This window comes from Triturus cristatus, chromosome 12, assembly GCF_964204655.1.
Source record: "Triturus cristatus chromosome 12, aTriCri1.1, whole genome shotgun sequence".
Lineage (NCBI taxonomy): Eukaryota > Metazoa > Chordata > Amphibia > Caudata > Salamandridae > Triturus > Triturus cristatus.
This window is the reverse complement of record NC_140595.1, coordinates 846,276,430-846,301,006: the sequence shown is the minus strand read 5'-3', so window position 1 is coordinate 846,301,006 and position 24,577 is coordinate 846,276,430. Positions and strand designations below refer to the sequence as shown.

Here is a 24,577-nt window from a genome sequence, read left to right as displayed (position 1 = left end):
TCCTCCACCAGCTAAGAAGCTCCGCAAGGAGCGCTTTGTCGATGCCCCTTCCCATCCTTCCTTACTTACCTTTGATCCCACTGCCATTATCCACCCTAATTCCTCTTCTTGGATTCCCTCTTCAGAAGTGGCAGAATATTTGCAGTCACATCTGCGTCAAGCCTTTGATAAAGACGTTAGAGCACGCTTGCGCTCAGAATGTCCCAGGCCGGATTTGGCAGACAAAGTCGCGGACACTCCTGAAGTGGACCCATCTATGTTGACATATCTGAAAAAATATACTAAGGATCCAAAAAAGGGTCTGGATCGTGCGTGGCGATCTTGTCAGGACAAACTCCTGGATTTGTCCGGTCCTTTAACAAAAATTTTGGATTTGGGTTACAAATCTAAGGCCTCTGGCCAAATTATTAATCCTGATGATCTCATTGGATGGGCTCAACGCGCAGTATGTCTATTGGGCAACGCCAATTGCGCCATGTCCTCTGAGCGTCGTTGTTCCATCCTTTTAAAACTTGATCCCAAATTGGCGGAATTGTCTAACTCGGAGTCCGGCCCCTTGGCGCAGGGCCTTCTATTTGGTCAACCTTTTTTGAAAGAACTTACAAAATTTGTCGCTACTTTCAGTGGCCTTGACAAGGCCCAGGGCTCCTTGAGACGGGCTTTTCGCCCGGTTTTTGGCCGGGCCGGACGACACCGGGGGCGGTCGTTCGGCCGTGGATATCAACAAGGCTCCCAACGAGGATACTCTTCCCAGCGGGGAAAATTTCAGGATTCCAGTTCCTCAGCTTCCTTTTACCCCATCCGTGGGTCCCGCAACAACAATAGAAAAGGACGCTTTGGAGGCAACCAAGGAGGACACCGTGATGCCACGCCTTCAGGTGAGCCTGATTCCCTTTTCAGGGGTTCGGTTGGGGGGCCGCATTCAGTTTTTTCTCGCCAATTGGCAAGGAATCTCGCAGGATGCTTGGATCCTGGATACAGTACTAGGTTACAAGATCGAATTCTTTCAGACCCCCTCTCAAACTCAGTTCCCTCGTCCCATGCTTTTCTCCCTTCAAGACCGACTGTTCATTTCCAGCGAGATCGAGTCTCTTCTTCAAAAAGGTGCCATAGTGCAGATTTCTCGTCACCCCCGCGGGTTTGTCAGCAACGTCTTCCTCGTTCAGAAGAAGGGGGGTGGATCACGGCTTGTTTTAAATCTCAAGGACTTCAATGGATGGGTTGTATATCGACACTTCAAGATGGAGGGGATCCATCTTCTGCGCGATCTTCTGCAGGAAGGGGACTGGATGGTCCGTCTCGATCTGAAGGATGCCTATCTGTCGGTTCACATTTACAAACCGCATCGCCGTTTTCTGCAGTTCCGATGGCAGGGAGTCTGGTACGAATACCAAGTCCTTCCTTTCGGCCTCTCGTCAGCACCTTGGTGCTTCACGAAACTTCTGAGGCCCGTAGTCGAAGCTCTGCGTGCCCGGGGCGTTCGGCTCATAATTCATCTGGACGACATCCTCATTCTGGGTCAGTCTCCTCACCTTGTCTCTCAGCATCTTGCTTGGTCCTTAGATCTGTTGCAGAATCTGGGTTTCTTGATCAACCCTCAGAAGTCTGCGTTGATTCCGTCTCAGTCTCTCGAGTTTCTAGGCTTCCTAGTCAACTCCCTCACTTGTCAACTCCTCTTACCGCATCAGAAGATCAGATCCATCAAGAGAGAGTTGAGGTTGATTTTGAGCAAGCAGACTGTGTCCTTGAGGTCTGTAGCCCGGGTCGTAGGTTTGTTAGCTGCTTCTATTCAAGCGATTTTCCCGGGTCCCCTTCATTACCGAGCTCTTCAAAGGCTCAAGATACGTCATCTCCAGAACGGCCTCAAGTATTCCGATCAGATTCCTCTCTCCAAAGAGGCGAGGTGGGAGATGTTGTGGTGGCTGGAACATATGGAATCATGGAACGGTCGTGCCCTATTCGGCACCTCTCCGGAGGTGGTGATCGAGTCCGATGCCAGTCGATCGGGTTGGGGAGCCCGGTGCGGTCCTGTGTCCACGGGCGGCCGTTGGTCTCCGGAGGAGTTGAGTCTCCACATCAATTGCTTGGAACTTCTGGCGGGTTCTTTTGCGATTCGATGCTTATCACCCACTCAGACGAATTGCTGCATCCTTCTCCGCATGGACAATGTGTCAGCGGTTCGTTATGTCAACAAGTTGGGCGGGACTCGGTCTCGTCTCCTAGCGGAGATTGCCAAAGACTTTTGGCATTTCTGCCTTCAGAACAATCTGTTTGTGATAGCGGAATACCTTCCGGGGTGCAGCAATCGAGTAGCCGATTGGAACTCCCGACATCTTCGGGATTTCAGCGATTGGAGGCTTCACCCTCGTGTGTTCCGCATGTTGAACACATTTTGGGGTCCTTGTCAAGTAGACCTGTTCGCTTCCAGACTCAACAAACAGATCCCGAAGTTCTTCAGTTGGCGTCGGACCCGGAAGCCCTGGCCACGGATGCTTTTCTGCAAGTATGGCCTCCGACTCTCTGTTACGCGTTCCCTCCTTTTGTGATGATTCCAAGAGTCCTCGCACGAACCAAACGCTTTCGTTCGGAATTGATTCTGATCACTCCTCTTTGGAGGGCTCAAGCGTGGTTTCCGGTCCTTCTGGACATGCTATGTGCGGTCCCGGTCCTTCTTCCACAACGGTGGAACCTCCTGTTGGATCCTGTTCAAATCCCACATCCATTGATAACATCAGGACAACTCCGGCTGGTGGCCTGGCGAATTTCGGGGGTCGTTGGCAAGTCCCAGGTCTTTCAACAGACGCTACCAGATTTATCAATGAGGCTTGGTCACCCAACACACACAAACGTTACGCTTCTGCATGGAAACGATGGTGTGATTGGTGCTCTCAACGGGAGGTGGATCCCGCTACAGCAGATGTCTCCTTGGTAGTGAATTTTCTTGCGTCTTTAGACGCTTCAGGCCTCGCTTATCGTACCGTTAACAATTTTAGATCAGCCATCTCGGCGGGTCATGGGGCTATTGATGGCAAACCTCTTGGGGATCATCCATTAATATGTAAATTGCTCAGGGGTATTCGATTGGTGAAACCGCCATGTCCTAAATATTCTGAACTTTGGGATGTCTCCATTGTCTTACGTTTTTTGGATTCCTGGCCTGAAAATCAGGCTTTGTCTCGTAAACAGCTTTCTGCCAAGCTAACTATGTTGCTGTGTCTGGTATCATGCAAGAGGGTTTCTGATATTCGCGCCCTTGATCTCGCAGGTCGCAGATTTTCTCCAGAGGGTGTTACCTTTTTGATCTCTAGACGCACTAAATGTAACACCTCTTCTATCACTTATCCGGCTTTTCTTCAAAACCCTAAATTGTGTGTAGTTCAATGCATTCGAGACTATGAGGTAAGCACTGCAGGTTTTCGTCATGATCTAGCGGGTCAATTGTTGATTGCACTGCAAAAGCCCTTTCGTCCAGTGGCTCCAGCCACACTGGCACGATGGGTGCGTTGGCTCATGAGTGAAGCAGGGATCGATGTCTCCAAATTTGGAGCTCATTCTGCTCGTGGTGCCATGGCATCCAAGGCTTTTTCAATGGGAGTCAGTTTATTGGACATTATGAATGCAGCTGATTGGTCCTCTGATTCTACATTTAAAACTTTTTATTACAAACCTATTGTAAATGTTGCATCTGTTGTGGTGGCGCAGCTTTGAACAAGCATAATCGGAGCCTCCGGTCCTGACATAGAATTAAAAATTTGCGAACATTCGTGACAAGAATTTTCAATTCTATTAAGTACACGGAGGCGAGGATTATCCCACCCATTCTCAGTATTGTACTGTTTGATTTGCACTGTTTTATTATGCAATGTATATTTATGCTCATGTTTTTTCCCCCCCTTTTTTGCTATATTCCTTCTTGGGACTATGGTATTACGGCTTCATATTTCTATTTCCAGGTTCTGATCTCAAGTGAGCTCTGCTGCCTTTTCATCCTAAAAGAAGGATCTTCGTCGTCTTCCAGAACATGCTGTTCCTTTGAAGTTGTCTTCACTTCGTTGCTGCATTTGGCCCTTGGCTCCTTTGGTTGAATGGACTTTTTTCCTGTTCCTCGCATTCCAGACTGTGACTATCTTTTGCCTTAACTTTTCACACAAAGAAAGAGGAAGTGGTATTATCCTGTGATGCATTTATAGGGGACTTCTCTATGGTTATGACGTGATACCCTCTAGGTTTATGGGTATTGTAGTACTTGTTGTGTTTTTTCTTCTCTTTGATTGGCTGCTGAGATTTTCAGTAAAGAAAATGAGAAGCATAATCCTCGCCTCCGTATCCTTAATAGAATTGAAAATTCTTGTCACGAATGGTCACAAATTTTTAATTCTTCTTCTACCTGTTCTACTACCAAAGAAAGAGGATGTGGTATTCTGTTGGGGACGTTTTATAGGATGACACTCTATGGTTATTACACCATACCCAGTGGGTTCATGGGTATTGTAGTCTTGGTTTTTAATTTATTGTAATATGATTGGCTGCTGAGCAATTTCTACTAAAGAAATGAGAAGCATAATCGGAGCCTCCAGTGTCCTTAATAGAATTGAATATTCTTGTCAGGTATGTTCGCAAATTTTTAATTTTTAATTAGGCTCTATGAAGCGCAAGTAGACACTGAAGACGGATATTAGATCACAAGAGCCAGTAGACAGTGAAGATGGACATTAGACCCTATGAGGAGCCAATAGACACTGAAGACGGACTGCATTCCGCGTCAGGGAACCGCGTAGTCCTGCTTCTGTTTCTCCTTCCGTTGGCGCTCGGTACCGGTTCCGCTGGGGTCACGAGCCGCCGGTGAGACCGGTGCAGCTGCTCGGTCATGGACGTGGGACGAGGTGTGAACCAGCCGTTCGGCCTCAGCTGGCAGTTCTTAGCTGGTCCCTCTCGGGGAGGAGGAGTCCCGGGACCCCCTGCGCGGTGGCCGCAGCCGCTGTTGTGGCCGCAGCCGCTGTTGTGGCCGCAGCAGCCGTGGGGGCAGTACAACCACCAGCTGGGCCTGTACACACCGCTGGCGGGTGCCTCGTACGGTGGAGGGCTGGGGCTCGGCCTGCAGCAGCCCGGAGCACCTGGCAGCAGAGGCCCGGGGCTGGGAATGTACTTCCTCGGGGGGACTTACTGTGGAGGACCGGGGACCCGCTTCCCACCCCCCGGGGGGGCTTACTGCGGAGAGTCAGGGCCCGGCCTGCAGCCTCAAGGGGGACCTAGCAGCAGTGTGCCTGACTGGTGGCCTCATCAGTCCCTGGCACCCGGGATCCTGGCTCTCGAGACCAAACACCATGGTGGATTCTACAGTGGACAAGCGGGGATGGGGACTCAGCTGGTTGGTTTTCCCAGCAGTGTATCGGGGTCTGGCCTGGGCCCTCAGCATCCAGGAGGACTGTATAGCCAAGGCATGGGCATGTACATTACGACGGATGCCCTGTACAACACAGAGTTGGCACTCAGCCATCAGGGTGTACCTGGGTCCGGGGGATCCGACAGTCACGGGCTAGGTCTTCCGCAGCCAGGGGGATATAGTAACATAGATCCAGGTGTGGGTTTGCAGACGCCTATCGTACACCAGTTTGGGATCTATATCTCATCTCCAAACATGAACCAGGGATACAAGTCTGGAGGGCCAGAGAAGGGTTCGGAATGCCCTCCCATGAGTGTGAGCCATAGCAGAAAACAATCTCCAGCAGGCACGAGTAGCAGCAGAGAGTGCTCTCCTGCAGGGATAAACCACACTCCTGTAGGAACAGGCCACAGCCAAGCCTGCTCTCCCGCAGGGGTGAGCCACAGCCGAGACAGCTCTCCCGCAGAGACGAGTGGCAGGCGAGACCGCTCTCCCGCAGGGATGAGCCCCAGGCAAGACCGCTCTTCCTCTGGCGAGAGTCGCAGGCGAGACCGCTCTTCCTCTGGCGAGAGTCTCAGGCGAGAACGCTCTCCCGCAGGGACGAGTCTCAAGCGAGGCCTTTCTCCCGCAGGGACGAGTCGGAAGCGAGACCGTTCTTCCTCAGGGGAGAGTGGCAGGCGAGACCGCTCTCCTGCAGGGTTGAGCCCACACCACTCTCCCACAGAAACGAGCAGAGGCCGCTCTCCCACAGGGACAAGCCGCAGGAGAGACACAACAGGTACATCTTGGTTGTTGATACCCTGGATAGACTTTAAACTGGAAAGCAAAGGAAAATTACTTGATACAAAACTAAGTCTGCAGCGCTTGCGTTCTCTAAAAGTTGAACCTTTCCCTTCACGCTGTAAAGTGAAAAACATTAAACGAGCCCTTCAGGACTTGTTTGGAAAGTTTGGAGAGATTACTTCAATTCAGGTCAACGGAAAGGGTGAGCAACGTAGTGCTATGGTGTTTTACAAGTTTGTAAAGGATCGTAACAGTGCTTTATCAGGAACCCAAGGGACAAGTCTCTTTAACATGAGAATTTCTGTCACTGTGTGGCCTTACAAAAAAATTCAATCGTACACAGCTGAAGTAGACAGTGAATTTTTTGCAGAGGCGGGATCAGGGACACTGTATATTAGCAATTTGAGTAAGAATGTTTCTAGGAATGACCTCTTGCGTTCGTTCAATAGTTTTGGGTGGATATTGTATGTTAATGTTAAAGAATTGCCCGGGTTTTACAACTGTGGTGTTGTGCAGTTTGCAGAGGAAGCCAGTACTAATCAGGCCATTGGTGAATTGAATGGACTCTTCCTTTCCCGGAGTATGATCAAGGAAAAGTTTGGGGATAGTTTTTCTTCAAGCTGCATTTTTGTCTATGGTCTCCTTGAGACCAATTTCACACCTGCATCTTTAGTTCACCATTTTTGTCAGTTTGGAACTTTGAATGAACTCGTGTTTGATTCCTCAAGTGGCAAAGCCCTGGTTTTCTTCGAAGACCAATCTAGTGCAGAAAAAGCCATACATGAAATCAGAGAGAAGTCTGCTGGTAATTTGCTTAAGGGGGATTACGCAAATCATGGTTTTTTATTAAGATTTTACCATTCCTTAACAATGCGTGGGAAAGATAGACCGGACATCATTTTTAAATTTGGAAAGCGGAGTATATATGGAACTAATAATTTAGCAAAGGAGAATGAGACCCAGATATTAGTAGACAATAGTGAGGAGCAGCAGAAAGACCTTTTTACTGGGACTGGTGATGAGGAGGACGAGGCCGACATGTTAGCTGAAGCTAGTGAGGAGGACGAGGCAGACATGTTAGCTGAAGCTTGTGAGGAGGATGAGGCCGACATGTTAGCAGAAGCTAGTGAGGAGGAGGAGGCAGACATGTTAGCGGAAGTCGGTGAGAAGATGGAAGTTTTAGATGAGGTTGGTGAAGAGCAGGAGGCGGTGTCTCCATTGTCAGATTGTAGTGAGAAGATAGAGGCTTCATCAGACTCTGGTGAGGAGGCAGCAGAGCCGTTACCTGAAGCAGATGAGATAAGTATGCCCGCATTTGCAGAAGTGAGAAGAAAACACCCTGTGAAAGAAATAGTACATTCTTGATTCCAGTGATAATGCACCGAAAGAAATCCAAGTAAGCAAGTACAATTAACAAAAGACCCTAGAATTAGTATTGGTTGATTTTGGTACTCATTTTTTTGGTTTCATCTCCATAATGTTAGTTACTAGAAATGATTTGTGAGAAGTGAAATCTTCTTCTTCTTTTTTTTTTTTTTTTTTTTTTTTTTGCATTAATTAAAAAAGAATTGCAACATTATGAGTGTTGGAAGTAAGTTCTCAAGGCGTTGTTTTTCAAATTAGTTCTTTGTTTCAATGAACTAATTTTGTTGCTATCACATATATCTACTGAATTCCCATCCAGCATGGGCTATTTAGCACTGCAACACTTGTCTCAGTAGATATTTGCATGCTGAAGACATGAATGGCAAACACCAACTGTTAATTTACTTTGTTTCTTTGTTAAGCACAAACCCAACTGTAGCGTGTGGGAGCAGGATAATTGGTGCGGTTTAATTAAAAGTAGTTTGTTCGTTATGTGAAGTATTTCACAAAGATTAAAAAAAAAGAGCCAAACCTAGGATTGACAAATGTCTTTTGTATACAGATATTATACATTATGGAACGTAGTCTGTGATATCATGATAGTGAAGCTGCTGTAGGGTGGATAAATGCAAACAAAGAAAGGTTTGCAGATAATACTTAAAGATAATCTTAGTTTAAGGGATCTGAGGACTGTAGAAAAATTGATGAATCTTGAGGCACATTAACGTTGCAGAACGAAAGGAACTGCACTTTTAATACTGAGTAGGCACACTCGGTGGCTCTTTAACGCTTGCCATTACAGCGCACTCATTACACCGACCGCGTTGTAACAACGCATGCCAATACAACGCAAGTCGGAACAACAACATCCTCTGGGGGGGCGCTGGTTGTTGGAATATTATCATTTACCATTCCAACTCCAGTCTGTGGAACAGTAGTTGCAAAAGTCGTTGTTCTGACTTACGTTGTAATGGCATGTGTTGTAACGACTGCGTTGTAATGGCATGCGTTGTTCTGCATTCGTGGTAAATGTTTACCTTCAAGGTCACATCCTCCATCTCCTCACCCTCCACAAAGGCAACACATTAAATTGACATGCTGCACCAAAGATCTCGATGTCGAAGACAAGCCATAGTATATTCACCATTTACCCAAAATTTTAGAGAATTTAGTGGGTCAGCTCTTGGCAGTGTAAATAGGTTCTTCTTGCTGAGCTCACCAGTCCATGCCAGTGCGCTATTGCTTCGGGGTCGGTGGAGACAGTTGTTTTCAAATGCAAGCAATGTATCTCTTTGCAACCAATGTTGCTTGTCCAGTCATTGTTTGATTACCACGAGACCCGTCCAACCTGCCTAGTATCCCAAGCAATGCTACTTTGAGTGGTAATTACAAGGGAAAACCCAAGACCTTTGTAGGGGTAGAGCCCACACTGGACCAGTATGGAATTATCCGGGGACATTTCCATGGCATGTGGAAGAAGTCGCCCTCTTGGGCATTGCACAGAGTGCAGCCGGTATTAGTAAGAAGTCCCGCACGACCCAATCTCTGAGGGGTCAGCTAAGTATGATGGAGATAATGGAATTGGATTAGTCTGAGTTGGGAGGATAACACCAGCTCCCTAGGAGTCATACACGCCTAACGCCACCCTACCTTGTCCAGCTCACCAACCCATCCCTCCCACCTGTGATGCAATCGGTCCAACAACTTGAGTGCATTATCCACCAGGGCTCGATATAGTTGGGAAATCCCACCTTTGCCCAAGTCTCCCTAGTAGCAAGCTTGCCTCAAGAGGATTGAAGTCTGGGAGATCTGTAGCTCTGCTGTGTAAGGGGCAAGGACATGCCTTATTTAGAGGTGGTGAAACTGGGAGGTAGAAAGGGAGAAGTACGATTGAAGGTCACTAAATGTATACATTTGTGACCCATGCCAAATATCAGTGAGAGTAGTGATAACAATCTAATCCCAGCTAGACAATCCCTCAAGTCGTGTTCAGTGTGTTAACCAGAGGCCTCTCCACAGGGTGGTCAGCCCCATGAGGCACCTGTTCCAACCTGTAAAACTAAGAGCCGCTCTCCATACCATAAAAACCACTCGATTGAACATTGGAAGGGAAAGAGGAAGCTGGAACCCTTACATATTGTCCATCATACCATTGAGGCCTGTTTCAACAGATAAGCCGGGTTACTCCAACCACCTGGCAGCCAGTCGTTAATAAACTAGAAGCTGGGAGGCCCAATAATCTAGGTGAATGTCCACCGCCCGATCCCACCCTCATACACTGATCAGCAAGTGCCCTGGGTAGTCGAGGAGGATGTCCACGCTAGAGGAAGAAAGGAAAGAGCAATGACACGTCTTTGAACCGTACGTTTAGAATATTTAGTGGGAAATTTTGCAATACATGTAGGAAACTGGGCAGGACCATCATTTTAATCACTGCTACTCTACCAAGGAGGTTTAATGGAAGGTGGCGCCACATGCAGTTCATGAATTTATAAAGCCATACTATAGCTAAGAAATGTTTCTTGATGATTAGGATTTAAACCTTGCTTCATCAGGTCAGAATAATAGGCTATTATTTAGAAGTAATACATTTCATGATAAACCTTTGTCGTTGGAATTTTTAGTGCTTCACAGAAAAAAAAGTCTGTATAACAGGCCGCATAGAACAGCACTTGTTAAATGTGTCTTGAATTTGGGGTATATCTGAAAGGATTGGGGGTCGGCAATAAGGATAAATGCTGTCTCAACATTTTGAGACCCGCATGCATGTAAAACATGTAATGTAATGGTCTGCATCCATTATGGATCTATCTAGTGATTATAGTGTTTTGGAATGAGACATCTAAGGTAGTGTGTCAGTTTGGAGCCATCCTGTATGGTATTGTGTTCAAAACTTGTTACATACAAAATCTCAGATTTGTTCTTCTGTTTTAAATGCCTAATCAACATAAATTAATTTTAACGTAAAAAAAATGTAATGCGTTCAGAAGGCACAAGGGTAAGCCCTTTGAGTAGTTTTTTCTACATATGTCAAGTCTATTTAATAGAATGTACACCGTGATTAGTTGCTTTTGTTTTTTTTGTAATTCAGTGACGTCTTCATTGTTTCTCTATTGTATTTGTCTTCTTTCTTCCTTCTTGTGGTTTTGTCTCTGTTGTCTTTGTTTTCCTTGATTGTGGTCTTCTGTGCGTCCTTTGTTTGATGCAAGCTTCTGTATAAAGAAGTCTCTGAATGTGTCTACATTACTTATATTGGGTAAAGGTTTGAAGGGGCTCTACCACATAGAGGTTTAGTTAGCAGTGGAGCCTTATCTGAGGTTCCTTCCACTTCTTGATTTTTGTTTTTATTGTCCAGGTTACAGAAGAAAATTTAGAGCTACATTGAGACAATAGGAAGAGAGAAATTTGTTGGCTCTGTATATAATATGTAGACAAACGAGTAGCTAACATGTATACAAATATGTTTTATCTGGTCTGTGATTGAGCAGTAGTAGGATACTGGGCCAGGGCCTTGTACTGGGGGTCAAACATTGGAATAAAGAGAAGACACATATCCCACTGCAGGATAACACCTCACTATAGTATATGGTGTTAACTAGGCTGGCTTGAATAAGCAGATGGGGTTGTTTGGGTTAACCTATCTACTTAACTTGGAAACGCAACTCTGAAAGTATTATTACAATCCAATAAGTGAATGGTATTTTCAGCCTTTCTTAAAAATATTTGTGACATTTATTCGAAAGGTAAACTGCCTGATTAAAAGTATAGAGAGTGGCAGTGAACTAGAGGCAATGTATCTAGGTGTATGTGCCCTACTCTCCGTCGGTCAACATGTTTCGTGCCATGAATGTCAGAAGGATCTGGGCACTTCTTCAGGACCAAAAGTGAACGCTATCTACACAGTGTGGTAAGTAAAAACTACATACCACGTTCTCAGGTCAATAACCTCTACTGTTGTCTAGTGATGCCTGCAACAGTATCCGGTGGTCAAAAAAGGACACCAAGGTGAGGAGCCTAGCGCTTGACCAAGATGGCCGCGTGAGCTTAGAGCTCCCGAGACCCTCGCGCCCTCCGTCGACTATCCTGTCTCTAATCCTGATTGTATGCATGGCATCGTGTCGCTGAGTTGCCAGGGAGGCGATTGATGCTGCCTGCGGTCGGATCGTCCATCGGGAACCGGACTTATGACTGGCGAAAGATTGCGGCCTAACTCCCGGAGATGCCAGGGGCTAGAGTTGGCAGGATGCCCGACTCCTAGTTGATCAACAACGGCCTGGTGAGGTGTGAACTGTCGGACGGAGGCCCTCGCTCTTTCACTTTCGGTTTCGTTCCCTTTGTCTGCCCGGACACTGTAGTGCTCTGGGTGGCTTTATAACCCCGGGGACGCTCGGCGGGCTACTTTGGAAGAACAAGGCGGACCTGCTCACTCTTTATACCTCTCTCTGAGAGGGGACGGTCTTCACTGCATTGGACTGCCTGGAGTCCATTATGTCGGGCAAGGCAGAAGGAGATCGGCTGAAGACTAAGTCCACCAGGCGGGGAACGTATTCCCAAGTCAACAGTATGGACCGATACGCCCTCCTGAAGACATCGCCGAGTGGATCGAGCCAGGCGCCGGATGCCCAGAAGGAGGACTCGCCTGGGACACCGGAGCTCTCCCTGCAGGATGTCATGGGCGCGCTTGATGGGATGCAGACCTCGATGGGGCGGCAATTCGAGGCCCTGGCACATAAGGTGGATGCCATCCTGGTGGATGTCAACTTGATCCGCTCGGACCTGGGCAAGACAAACGAACGCGTTAAGGACCTGGACCACAAGACCACGGGCCTCACTGATGAGGTTGCGGATCTGCAGAACGAGGTCCGGAAGCTGAGGGCCGAGAGTGACCTCGCCGCCCGCCGGCTGGAGGACTTCGAGAGCCGGTCCAGGCGCAACAACGTGCGCGTCATCGGGGTCCCGGAGTCCTCAGATGAGGCTTCGGTGGACCTGCTTGTGGAAGATTTGGTCCTCAATCATCTGAAGCCTAAGGGCCTTGGAAAGTTTTTTGCGGTGGAAAGGGCCCATAGAGTGCCGGGCGGACGGCCCAAGGCGGGTGCCCCGCCGCGGCCGATTGTCGCCCGGCTCTTTCATTTCCGAGATCGGGACGCTATCCTGCAAGCTTCGAGGGTGACGGGCCCAGTCCCCTTCCAGAATGCGTCGGTGAATTTTTATCCGGACTTCACCCAGCAGGTGCAGAGACAGAGACAGAGCTTCCTGGGGGTGAAGCGAAGACTTCGGGAACGGGACCTAAAATATGCCATGCTTTTCCCCACCAGACTACGGGTGGTGCATGAAGATCGGACATTCTTTTTTGACTCTCCTGTTATGGCCGACGAATGGCTGGACGCTTTGCCCCGGCGACGGACCGGGGACGACACAGCGGAGCATGGAGACAGTGGCCGGGATGGACAGGGCTGATATCTCAAAGCCGGCCTGACTTGATTTGACCATATTTGAAGATTTGAACAGAGTGCAGTAACTGTGGAGGGTTGCGGGAGGACGAGGGATGCTCTTTTCCTCCCTTGGGGTACTTTTTGTAGATTTTTGTTTTTGTAGGGCGACAGGCACACTGCAAGTTGGGGGGGCTTTTTAAGCTGCAGCAGGGGTGCAGGGTGGGGGGAGTTATGGGGAGTTTGAATTTGTTGTTGGGGGGTTTATTTCTGCAAGGCATGATGATTATCCTCAGGGTTGTTCCATGGTGGCGCCTCGGGTGTGGGGTGGGCCTCTTTCCGTTTGAGGATGGGGGGTAGAGGCCTAAGTGTTATAAGCTGGAATGTTAATGGTTTGGGGGATCGCATTAAGAGGGGGATTGTTTTGCAATTTCTGAAACGCTCAATGCCAGACGTTGTACTGCTGCAGGAGACGCATCTCATAGGCAATACGTGCTATGCCCTGAATAGGAAGGGGTATAAATTCATTGCACACTCGGGATTTTCTTCTGGGTCCAGGGGTGTGGGCATCCTTGTTAGAGCATCGCTGCCCTTTGAGGTGGACTCCACCATTGTTGACGATAGGGGGAGGTTTGTGGCGGTGGCGGGGCGGTGGGAAGGAAGGACTTTGGTTTTGGTTTCGGTTTATGTCCCGCCGGCCCTGCAGGCCGCCACATTTGCTGAATTGGGCAGGGCTTTGCTGACTCTCCCGGGGGGCATGCTGGTAGTGGGAGGGGATTTCAACGCTGTGGGCTCCGGACTGCTGGATAGATACCCGCCCAGGGACACAGGGGGGGCTCAGAAATGGCTTCCAGACCTCCTGGACACATTTGGCCTGATAGACTGCTGGAGGCTCCGGCACCCCACACAGAGTCAATACACGTTTCACTCCGGGGCGCATGGTAGCCTCTCCAGGATTGACTACCTGCTCACTCTGGCCGCACATGCCTCGTTGATATCCGAGGCGAGGCACATGGCACGTGGTATCTCTGATCACTCGCCAGTGTGGATCCGGCTGGATCTCGGTCGGGAGGGAGGAGGGAGGGTGGCCCCCATTAACCCATGGTATTTCCGAGACCCCAAGATGCGCAGCGCCCTGGTAAAGAAGGTAGATAATTACTTTAAGGACAATCTGGGAACCGTGGACTCGGCGATCTCGCTGTGGGAAGCTTTTAAGACCGTGCTTCGGGGGGAGGCCCTCTCCCTGGTGGTGACTGCCAAGAATCGGAGGGATTGCGAAGTGCGGCAAGTGGAGGAGGAGATTGCGGCCCTTGAGGGGGATATGGAGGAGGAGGTCACAGAGTCCTCATTGCATGAGCTTTGCTTGAAGCAGGCGGAGTATAGGGACCTGGTGACAGAAGCCGCCAAGACCCTTAGCAGGGAACAACAGGGCCGTCTGTATGATGTGGGAGATAAGGCAGGGAAACTCCTGGCGTGGCTGGACAGGAAGGAACGGGTCAATAGAGTGGTGCCAGAGTTGATTGGAGAGGGGGGAGAGGCGATTGTGGAACCTGAGGGGATTGTGGAGTGTTTTGCGGAGTATTTTCATAGGGTTTATTCCTCTGTGTCGGACAGGCCGCCCGAAGACTCGACTGATCTCCTCCGTGATATCGAGTTGCCCTGCCTCTCTGACATAGATAGGGACGATTTGGATGGCGACATCACGGTTGATGAGGTGGCGGGGGCGATTCGCGCGTTGAATTCGGGTAAGGCCTCTGGACCGAACGGACTGCCGATCGATCTGTACAAACTGTTCCCGGATAGGGTCGCCCCTCACCTGCGCGCCATGTTTTTGGAGGCGCGGGGGGATGGGATCCTTCCGTTGGATCAGCGGTTGGCGTCGATCGTGGTCATACATAAAGAGGGTAAACCCCGAGATAGATGCGCCTCCTATCGGCCCATTTCACTCCTCAACGCTGAGCCGAAAATTCTGGCCAAACTCCTGGCTACCCGTCTGATTAGGGTACTTGGCGATCTGGTCCACCCGGATCAATCTGGCTTTATCCCGCACCGAAACACAGCATTGAACCTTAGGCGTCTTCATGGCGTCATCGCCAGGGCGGGCACGCTGCGTGAACCGGCTGTTGTGGCATCTCTTGATGCCACGATGGCCTTTGACACGGTGGAGTGGGCATACTTATGGGCCGTGCTGGCCAAGTTTGGTTTCGGTCGCGGGTTTGTGAGTTGGGTCCGGTTGCTGTACGAGGGGCCACTAGCGAATGTTGTGGTGAATGGTCGGGCATCTACTCCGTTTCAGCTTGGTAGGGGTACTCGGCAGGGCTGCCCCCTGTCGCCTCTGTTGTTCGCCCTCGCCCTTGAACCGTTGGCTGCGTGGATACGTTGGCACCCGGATATACGGGGCCTTCGGTGGTCGCCTGATCACGAGGACCGTATTTCGCTCTATGCCGATGATATCCTGTTGTATCTTGCCTCACCGAAGAAGTCACTTATAGTGGTCTGTGACGTACTCGCATCGTTCGGTAGGAACTCTGGGCTTGTGATTAATTGGGGCAAATCGTATTTGTACGTTCTTAGTGGCGAGGTCCCACCGATCCCTAGAACATGTTCGATACAGGTGGCCCAGCAAGGTTTTGTGTATTTGGGGATTTTTATATCCATGGATCCTGTTGTGCGCTATGAGAGGAACCTGCTCCCCCCCTTGGCACGCTTGAGGCGAGATGTTGAAGGTTGGCGGAGGCTGCCGCTCTCCCTTGTTGGGCGTGCGGCCCTGTTCAAAATGATGTCCCTTCCCCGCTTCCTCTACGCCCTCCAGAACACCTTGGACTGGGTACCGGCCAAATACTTTCGGGAGGTCGAAGGCCTCCAAAGGACGTTGCTGTGGGATGGGCGGCCGAGAATAGCTATTTCAAAGTTGACGCTCCCATGGTACGATGGGGGCATTGCGCTCCCAGACATCCGACGGTACTATTGGGCCACGCAGCTGAGCGCGATCAACCATGGGTTTTACGGCCCTGCCCTTAGCCCTGGGTATGCCATGGATCGGTGGCTGCTGCGCGGAGGCAACTACTACAGGGCGTTGTATTCGCGGTCCCTAGACTCGTCCCTCACGGGGCCCACAGGTGTGGCGGTGCGCGTATGGAAGATGGCGACCGACTCGCTGGGCTGGAAGGATAGGCTCACCCTCGCTACCCCATTGTTTGAATCGGAACGGTTGGGAAGACTCTGGCACACGAAGGGCTTTGATAAGTGGGACCTGATAGGTATATCCAAGGTGGGAGATGTGCTGCATAAGGGGAGGGTAAAGTCCTTCGAGGAATTGCAGACTGAGTTTGAGCTAGGGCCTTCAGAGTATTTTAGGTATATCCAGCTGCGTCACGCCCTCCGATCAGTCCTTGTGGAGGGTGAGAAGGTGCCGGAGTCCTCTCCCCTTGAGGACCGAGTCCTTGATGGTCATATGCCCGAGAGCACGATTTCGCTCATATATAAGAAGTTGATAAACGTCCGGGCAGACTTGCTATTGGGGCTGAGAGAACAGTGGACCAGGGATGGCCTCGAGTTGGATAATGAGGACTGGCAGTCAGCGGTCTCTTCGCCTAAGGAGGTTGCGATCCCGTCGCGTCTGAGGCTGGTGCAGCTTAAAATACTGCACCGGGTGTATGTTACGGGGCCAAGGCTGGTCCACATGGGATTCTCGGAGGACGGCCTGTGCAGAAGGGGATGTGGTATGGTGGGTACTTTCCTGCACATCATCTGGGAATGTGGTGTCATTGTGGAGTTCTGGAGGAGAGTCCATGCAGTTATGGGGGAGGTGACGGGCATTGTGGTACAGCCGGAGGCGCGGTGCTGCCTCCTGAACGTCTGGGGCCCCACTGATCTCGATGAGGCGCAGACCCAATGGGTGACTCTGGGTAACATGGTAGCTAAAAGGGATATCGCGCGATTATGGGGCTCCTCAGGAACCCCTACACTGACCGCGTGGAAGGAGAACATGGATTGGAGCATGTTTAGGGAGAAGACGGTCTACTGCTCTAGAGGTCGCCCCCGGAAGTGGCATGCCATCTGGGGGCGGTGGAACCAATACAGGGGGGGAATATGTCTTGCCCCGGACCTGGAACCTCCCGAGGAACAGCTTTCCCCCTGACCTACCTTCCAGCACAGTTTGGTTTTGGTAACCGTTCTGGGCTTCTGCTGTTCCCCTTCTTCCTCCGCACACAGTCTTATACTTAGTAGATGAGTGGGGTCCTGCCTCCCCTGGGGGCTTTCGCCATGGGATTTCAATGTTTCTGCCTTGCTGGGGTTTGTTGTGTGTTTTTTCTGTGTTTATTTAAAATTGGACTTTTGCATTACTCATCGTATTGTATCTGGGACACATTACTGTATCTAACTTGCAATGCTGCCGAACCCTCGGGCTGTCGGCTGAATAGCTGTGTCCTGAATTTCGAAATAAAGGTCTTCAAAAAAAAAAAAAAAAAAAAGGACACCAATTTGGGTACAGCGTCCAAGTGCGCTTCTTCTGCGACCTACCCTGTCGCCAAAAACCGGGATGGAAACATGTTGACCGACGGAGAGTAGGGCACATACAGCTAGATACATTGCCTCTAGTTCACTGCCACTCTCTATACTTTTAATCAGGCAGTTTACCTTCGGAATAAATGACTGTTAGGACTAACTGACCTGTTTGAACCCCTTTCCCTCCCACATCTACACGCTAGGCCCCTCACCCGCACTGCACCCTACAGCAGGAACAAAAGATCCCCGCCAAAGAGCCCCTTACTGGGTGCCCGTCAGGTTTTGCAGCGCCGACCTGACGAAGGGCAGGCTCGTATGATGAAGCATGACACCTAGCTTGCTAGGTGTGTGTCCTAGTTCCGAAAAGGGGAATTCCCCTTCCTTTTTCTTCGGTGTGGGGCCACTCATGGCTCACCCCCACCTTTAGTATCTCCCTGAACCTGTACTTGGAGAAACCCCATACCTTTCTTGTATACAGCCTTGTTGGGGCACGTATGTTGTACCCCTTTAAACTTGCCCACGTTGTCCCTCTCTTTGGAATTATCACCCTGGGCATCCTCCCATAAGAACCTCCCCCTTCGGGCACAGAGGGTTATGGAAATCCTTTCCCTCCAAACTCTTTTGGGCCCTTTTAAGTACTTCTCTGTTTGGTCCAGACCCTCCCCCCCACCCACCCCCCTTCTACTGAGGGGGACCTGAATCACAGTTCTTGGGGTCACACCCACCCACTCTTTTTGTAGACCCTAGCGCTGATCCAGAGCTTTACTTCCTTCTTAACCTCTGGCTACAGCGAGGTTAGACTCAATCAGATTGCAGAACAAACCAACGGTGGACTTATAAGGCCGCCCAACACTGCTGTGTTCCTTTTTGTAATCGTTTGTTTAAAGAGTCTTTAGACGTGTGCACAAACAACTCCTGCACCTGCCAATGTTGGGTGCAAACTGCAACGCAGATCAAGGAATGGATGAGAGTGGAGAGGTGCACCAATGGAATGTATAGTTAAAAGATGTAAATGGACAAATTTCCTTAGTGTTTGAAATCCTTTATTCAGACCATGTCATAAGATAGGCTCCAGCAAACGCGTTTCGTTCAGACATGACAGAACTTCATCAGGGATGAAAAGTGACAAAATACATGAATATATACATATGTTTATTCAAATCAGGGAAGGAGGGAGTAAGAAGGAGCTGTGATCCATTCAGTTTCCTATTAATCAGTCAAAAATCAAAGAGAATGGATCACTTGTACCTGCAACCAGGGTCCACTGTGCGTATTCCGTTAGTACTTGTAGAAGTACTTAAAACCCCCTCATTCACGTAGGCAAGTCGTATGGCGGTTTATCTTGATTCTCCGCCTATGTTAGGTACATGACAGCGTCATCATCCGGTCTCTTTCTGTATGCTTCCTCCACCTGGAGGGTACCACTGGTTTTTATAGTAGTGATCAGAAATCGATGGCAAGTGAAAGGTGCTCAAGTGGGGTGTGGTCTTAAAAAGTGATCCTCATACTGCCTAAAAATATAAAAATTATTCTGTTTGGTGTATGGGAAAACTGTAAAAAAGTGAGGTTGGTGCAGAGACGGATTGATTATGAAACCACCGCACTATCGTAGTCCAGTTCGATCGTCGACATGTTTCAGCCCTTTTGAATGCCCCTAGTGAGTCAGTGGGCTTTCTTCAGGACTGAAAAACTGGTGTCAATTCAGAAGGATATTGGTCAGAGTTAATACCCTGAGATTGAGGTCGATTAGTTCCGGGGAAGAAAGAGGCAGTCCTATTATAAGTGAAAAAAGGTTAAACATTAAAGTGAGGAATTAAAATATACGATTGTTTAAAAAGATGGTGATGTATGTCCTTGTTCAACTTGAACATGTGGTGCACAAAATAAGCAAACTAGAGAAAAATGTCAATACTTTACATTTTTAAGCAAACAGAAAAAATGGCAAATCTTTAATTGCTGATTCAACTGTTCAGAAATTATAGCGACTTTTGTCATAGCAGCTAATGTCAAAACTGAGAGGAGAGAGGTATGTTAGGGAATGCCTTCTTGTTTAGATCTAGTTGCATACCCTAGGTCAAATGCGTGGAATTACAGCATTCAGATGGTGCTTTGGAAAGAATCGGACAAATGACATTGATAGTGGAATGTTCGTGTGTGATATTAGTAAATGTCTTATTGTATGTCCTCCTGTGTTAAGCAGTAACGAAGCCACTCTGATTTATATCGGCACTGTCTTCCTTTGTCATGGTCTAATCTCATATAAGTGGTAATGTGCATAATCCAGTAAATTAACATGTTTTTATGGTGCCTGTAACATCAGTTATGGCATGTATGCCGGCTGAAGTCTATAAGCTAGTGTTACAGAGAGGTGCTGTGAGCGCGAGTACGTACAGTGCATAGGGCTGTAAAAACAGACATTTGAGATAGCGTACCTTCTGAAGTCCCGAGTCGGGCTTCAACGTGTCCACTGACAGCGTAATCCCTGCTGTTGGAAGTAAATTAAGGTTCATGTTAGCGTTCGTTAATGCGTACATTACGTGTCTTCACAATGCGAAGTCCAGCGTCGGTCCTACCTCGTGTGCAGGTTGCACGACTTGTGCTGGTGCTGGTTTCAGGGTCCCGGGTGATGCAGGAACTGGTGTGCAGTCGTTAAGTGCATAGTACGACATTGAACGTGAAGAGAGACTTACGTGGGTCTGTGTTCCTAATAGACAGACTTCAAAATTTCAGATTTGTCAAACCAGATGAAAATTATTAACTAAATACTAAAACGTGGGTTAGTAATCTGGAAAAAATTATTTAACATAATTTTGAAAAGTAACGTCAAGGTTTAGGGGTGGTCTATGTTTTCAAATAGACTCTGCAGTTTAAGCCTTGTTAATGATAGTCTGTGTTGCGGGTCGGATGACCTTCAGCAATACACCAGGGGGGCGATTTCTCTCTAGGTTTAATGATCACTTAATACTGAGCCATGGAATGTTATCATTTAGACCTGTAGTGTCTGTCTTAAGACGGTGCACCCATCTCTGCTCTTTTTCAAAGAGGATTTTCTCCGCATTAAGGGTTGTCCCAGTTAGTGTCTCAATGATAACCCAGTTTAGGTCAATGATGGAGTGCTCATGTTCAATGTAGTGTGTGCTCATTTTGGTCGTTCCGCGTTTACATTTAACGTTGCTCCTATGTTCACAGATCCTCTGCTTTATTTTGCGGCAGGTCATTCCTATGTACCTCTGGTTACAAGGACAGGTGATCATGTAGACAACATGTGTTGTATTACAGTTGGTGTGCTGTCTGATCGTCCAATTAAGTTCCAGTGTTAGTTGTATGTTCTTAGTGGCTGTCGTTAGTTTGCATAGTACTGAGCTTTGTCCACAGGGGTAGTGGCCTGTGACTAGTTGCATGTTCCATAGTGTATTCGTGGTTGGGTTTATCTGGGGGTTTGAGGTCGTGTGTGCACTAGCGTCTCTTTTATATTCTATTTCACTATCCCCTTGTCACCACGCACTATACACTTGTTTGTTGAGCACTGGAACTAGCATATAACTTATATTTAATTTATGGAGTTAATAAATGTTTTATTGTATCTATCGTGTTTCCCAGCATCTGTTGTATAAATACTGGACCACCAATTAAATTGGTGTTTCCTGACTTAACCCGATTCTTTCCAAAGCACTATTTGAATGCTGTAATTAACCCCATTTGACCTAAGGTATGCAACTAGATCTAAACCAGAAGGGCACTCCCTAACATACCTCTCTCCTCTCAGTTTTAACATTAGCTGCTATGACAAAAGTCGCTATATTTCTGAACAGTTGAAACAGCATTTAAAGACTTGCCATTTTTTCTTTTTGCTTAAAGATGTAAAGTATTGCCATTTTCTCTAGTTTGCTTATTTTGTGCACCACATGTTCAAGTTGAACAATGACATACATCACCATCTTTTTAAACAATCATATATTTTAATTCCTCACTTTAATGTTTAACCTTTTTTCACTTACAATAGTACTGCCTGTATTTTTCTTCCCATGTAGTATCGACCTCAGTCTTAGGGTATTAACTCTGACCAATAGCCTTCTGAATTGGATAACACCCAATTCTTATACTGTTTTTAGTTCCTGAAGAAAGCCCACTGACCCACTAGGGCACGGTTAACCATAGTACGGCCCACGGGCCGCCAGCGGCCCGGCAAGCCTTCCTTGGCGCCCGCGGACCTTGGAGACATCCTACCTGTGTTTTAAAAAAAAAAAAAAATTTAAACAGTGTTAGCAAACACTGCCGGTTGCAGCAGCCTGGACTCTGAGACTCTGCTCTGTGGGGGCTGGGGGATTCCAGTGATTGTCAAAGTGAAGATGCAGGGGCCTAAGAGGTGCAATACAACAAAGCTGTATTAACATGTAAATGGTCTTTTAAAGACCTGTGAAGTACTCGGGTGCGGCTGTGTGTGAGCGCTGGGAAGCTGTCTCAGCCCGGGCTGAGAGCTGACACACACACACAGGGTGAGATGACAGAGGGTGACGGAGGGAGCGAGAGGGAGACAGAGGGAGGGAGACAGGGAGACAGAGACAGAGGGAGAGGGAGGGAGAGGGAGGTTGACAGAGAGAGGGAGACAGAGAGGCGCAGTCTGGGGGAGACGGAGGGAGGAGGAGGGAGAGAAAGGGAGACAGAGAGAGGGAGGGAGATGGAGGGAGGGAGGGAGGGAGACGGAGGGAGGGAGGGAGGGAGGGAGACGGAGGGAGGGAGGGAGACGGAGGGAGGGAGGGAGGGAGACGGAGGGAGGGAGGGAGACGGGGAGGGAGGGAGACGGGGGGGAGGGAGAGGGAGGGAGAGGGACGGAGAGGGACGGAGAGGGAGAGGGAGGGACGGAGAGGGAGAGGGAGGGACAGGGAGGGCGACAGATGGAGAGAGAGATGGAGAGAGAGATGGAGATGTGTGTATGCCGGGTCTGGTGGCTCAGTGGACGAAGGCGTCTGCTGCAGGGACCTGTGTTGAACCTCATGGTCACAATTTTGTTTGCTTTAGCCCCGCCCCTCCCCCTCTGACCCCGCCCCCACAGGAGCAGCCCTCGGCCACAAACCACTCTGTAAATTTGGCCCCCGAGAGAAAGTTTGTGAGTACCCATGCACTAGGGGCATTCAAAAGGGCTGAAACATGTCGACCGTCGAATCGGACTACGATAGTGCGGTGGATTCATAATCAATCCGTCGCTGCACCAACCTCACTTTTTTACAGTTTTCCCATACACCAAACTGAATAAAAATATTATTGTTGGGTAGTATGAGGATCACTTTTTAAGACCACACCCCACTTGAGCACCTTTCACTTGCCATCGATTTCTGATCACTATTGTAAAAACCAGTGGTTCCCTCCAGGTGGAGGAAGCGTACAGAAAGAGACCGGATGATGACGCTGTCACGTACCTAACAAAGGCGGAGAATCAAGATAAACCGCCATACGACCTGCCTACGCGAATGAGGGGGTTTTAAGTACTTCTACACGTACTGACGGAATACACACAGTGGACCCTGGTTGCAGGTACAAGTGATCCATTCTCGTTGATTTTTGACTATATACATATGTTGACACCACATGATAGTACAAGTGACACAAGAGACATGTGGAATGGAGATAGATACATTGTGGATTTGATAATCCTTAAAAGCGCAAGTAGAGAGAAAGACTCTGAGGGTAACAGAGAGAAAGCGAGAAGACAAGAAACTGGAAATGACAAACTGCATATGCAGGTACAGTGTATGGAAACGTGATTTAAAACACCTACTCGTGTTGTGCTATACATACATTTTACAAATTTACAACACTGATGGAAACAAACACATAAAACCAGTGAAGTACATGTTAAAAATTGAGAATTGAAAGAGGCCTAGTGCGTATCATGTAATTTCTATTTACAGATTACCATCAAGCATCACTGACAGTATCAGAGCGGTGGGGGGCCTTTGGATGTATTAATCCCCAAGGCCTGGTTTATAAAGTATATCACAGATTCAACTACATAGACATATGAAGAATAGCGTGTGGGTGCTCTGTATAAACGTATAAGAGCCTAGTGAGTCACCACCCTAATCAGTGTGGTGGATAGCTGTACATAGTGATAGGAAGGGTGCATACCTTAATTGATATATGCGAGTAGTAGATAGTTCAATAATGGGGTGTTGGGAATAGTAAACAGGCATCGGTCAACTGTAGGATACACTATCACCCACAGAGTTTCAAGTGTGGTAACCAGTAACTGTTATTACCAGAACTGCAGTGGTGCCATGATAGGGCTTACAAATAAGGCCCCTGCATCAGTACCTGGATGACGAAGTAAAAAGAGAAGGAATTAAAAACCATATGTGGGACTACTTAACATTGAGAAATTTGAGATAAAGCAAAGGGCTGTCAGTAGTATGCTAATGCATGATACGTATGCAGCAAGTGTGAGATGTGCAGTGTAGAATAGAAGAGATCATAATAAAAGCCATACAGTCGTCTGGCCATTGCCCAGAAAGTGGATTCAGCAACAACATCAAGCGCAAGTCCAATTTTATGCTTTTGAGAAACACAAAGCTGACAAACGCCACCCTGCAAAGGCACCTGGTCGGTGGGACTGTGACTTAAATAAAGATGGAACACGTGCTTGACCACACGGACTGTCTAGGTGGGTCTGAAAGCGCTGCTAAGCTCAGCAAATATGTGCACAAAATGAGTTTCACGTAGGGCAGAATTGTTGCGGACTGACAAAGCATGCCAAAAAAGGAGTCAAAGACAACCTGCGTAGCGTGGGGTATGTGAGGATAATGCGAATGCCGAAAGCAGTATCAAAAGACCATATCCACAAAACGGGGTCAAAGTATGTTTATCACGGAAGATACAATGTCGCCTAGGGAGTATACCCTGGAGGTCAATGTAGTTGACCCATTGTCTACCCCTGCTGGAGATTTCTCTAAGTTAATACGGTCTATTTCCCTTATTCTCTCTGCGGCCTCTTGTTGGAATATTTTCCAAATTTCATTATAGCCAGCATAAATGCCAGCATATATGAAACGTTTCTGACGGGGTTTCCTGGGACCTAGTAAAAAATCCCTAAGATCCATGTCTAGTGTGAGTA

General features: G+C 48.4%; 2 protein-coding genes across 4 annotated transcripts in view; both read left to right on the top strand.

Annotated features, from left to right (window-relative positions):
- Positions 1-4,750: 4,750 nt before the first annotated feature.
- On the top strand, positions 4,751-7,757 carry LOC146783060 (uncharacterized). The gene has a single exon (XM_085639915.1). The coding sequence runs from the start codon at positions 4,868-4,870 to the stop codon at positions 7,529-7,531; it is 2,664 nt and encodes an 887-aa protein (XP_085496041.1). The 5' UTR covers positions 4,751-4,867; the 3' UTR covers positions 7,532-7,757.
- The window catches only part of LOC146783059 (uncharacterized), a 293,447-nt gene continuing 274,928 nt past the window's right edge, over positions 6,059-24,577 (top strand). For 2 of the 3 annotated variants that reach the window (XM_085639917.1, XM_085639918.1), the window contains exon 1: positions 6,236-6,368. The gene's annotated coding sequence lies outside the window, so the exon portion shown is untranslated. Of the gene's footprint in view, positions 6,162-6,235; positions 6,369-24,577 lie in introns of those variants that run through there. The other variant, XM_085639916.1, reaches the window with a different exon arrangement.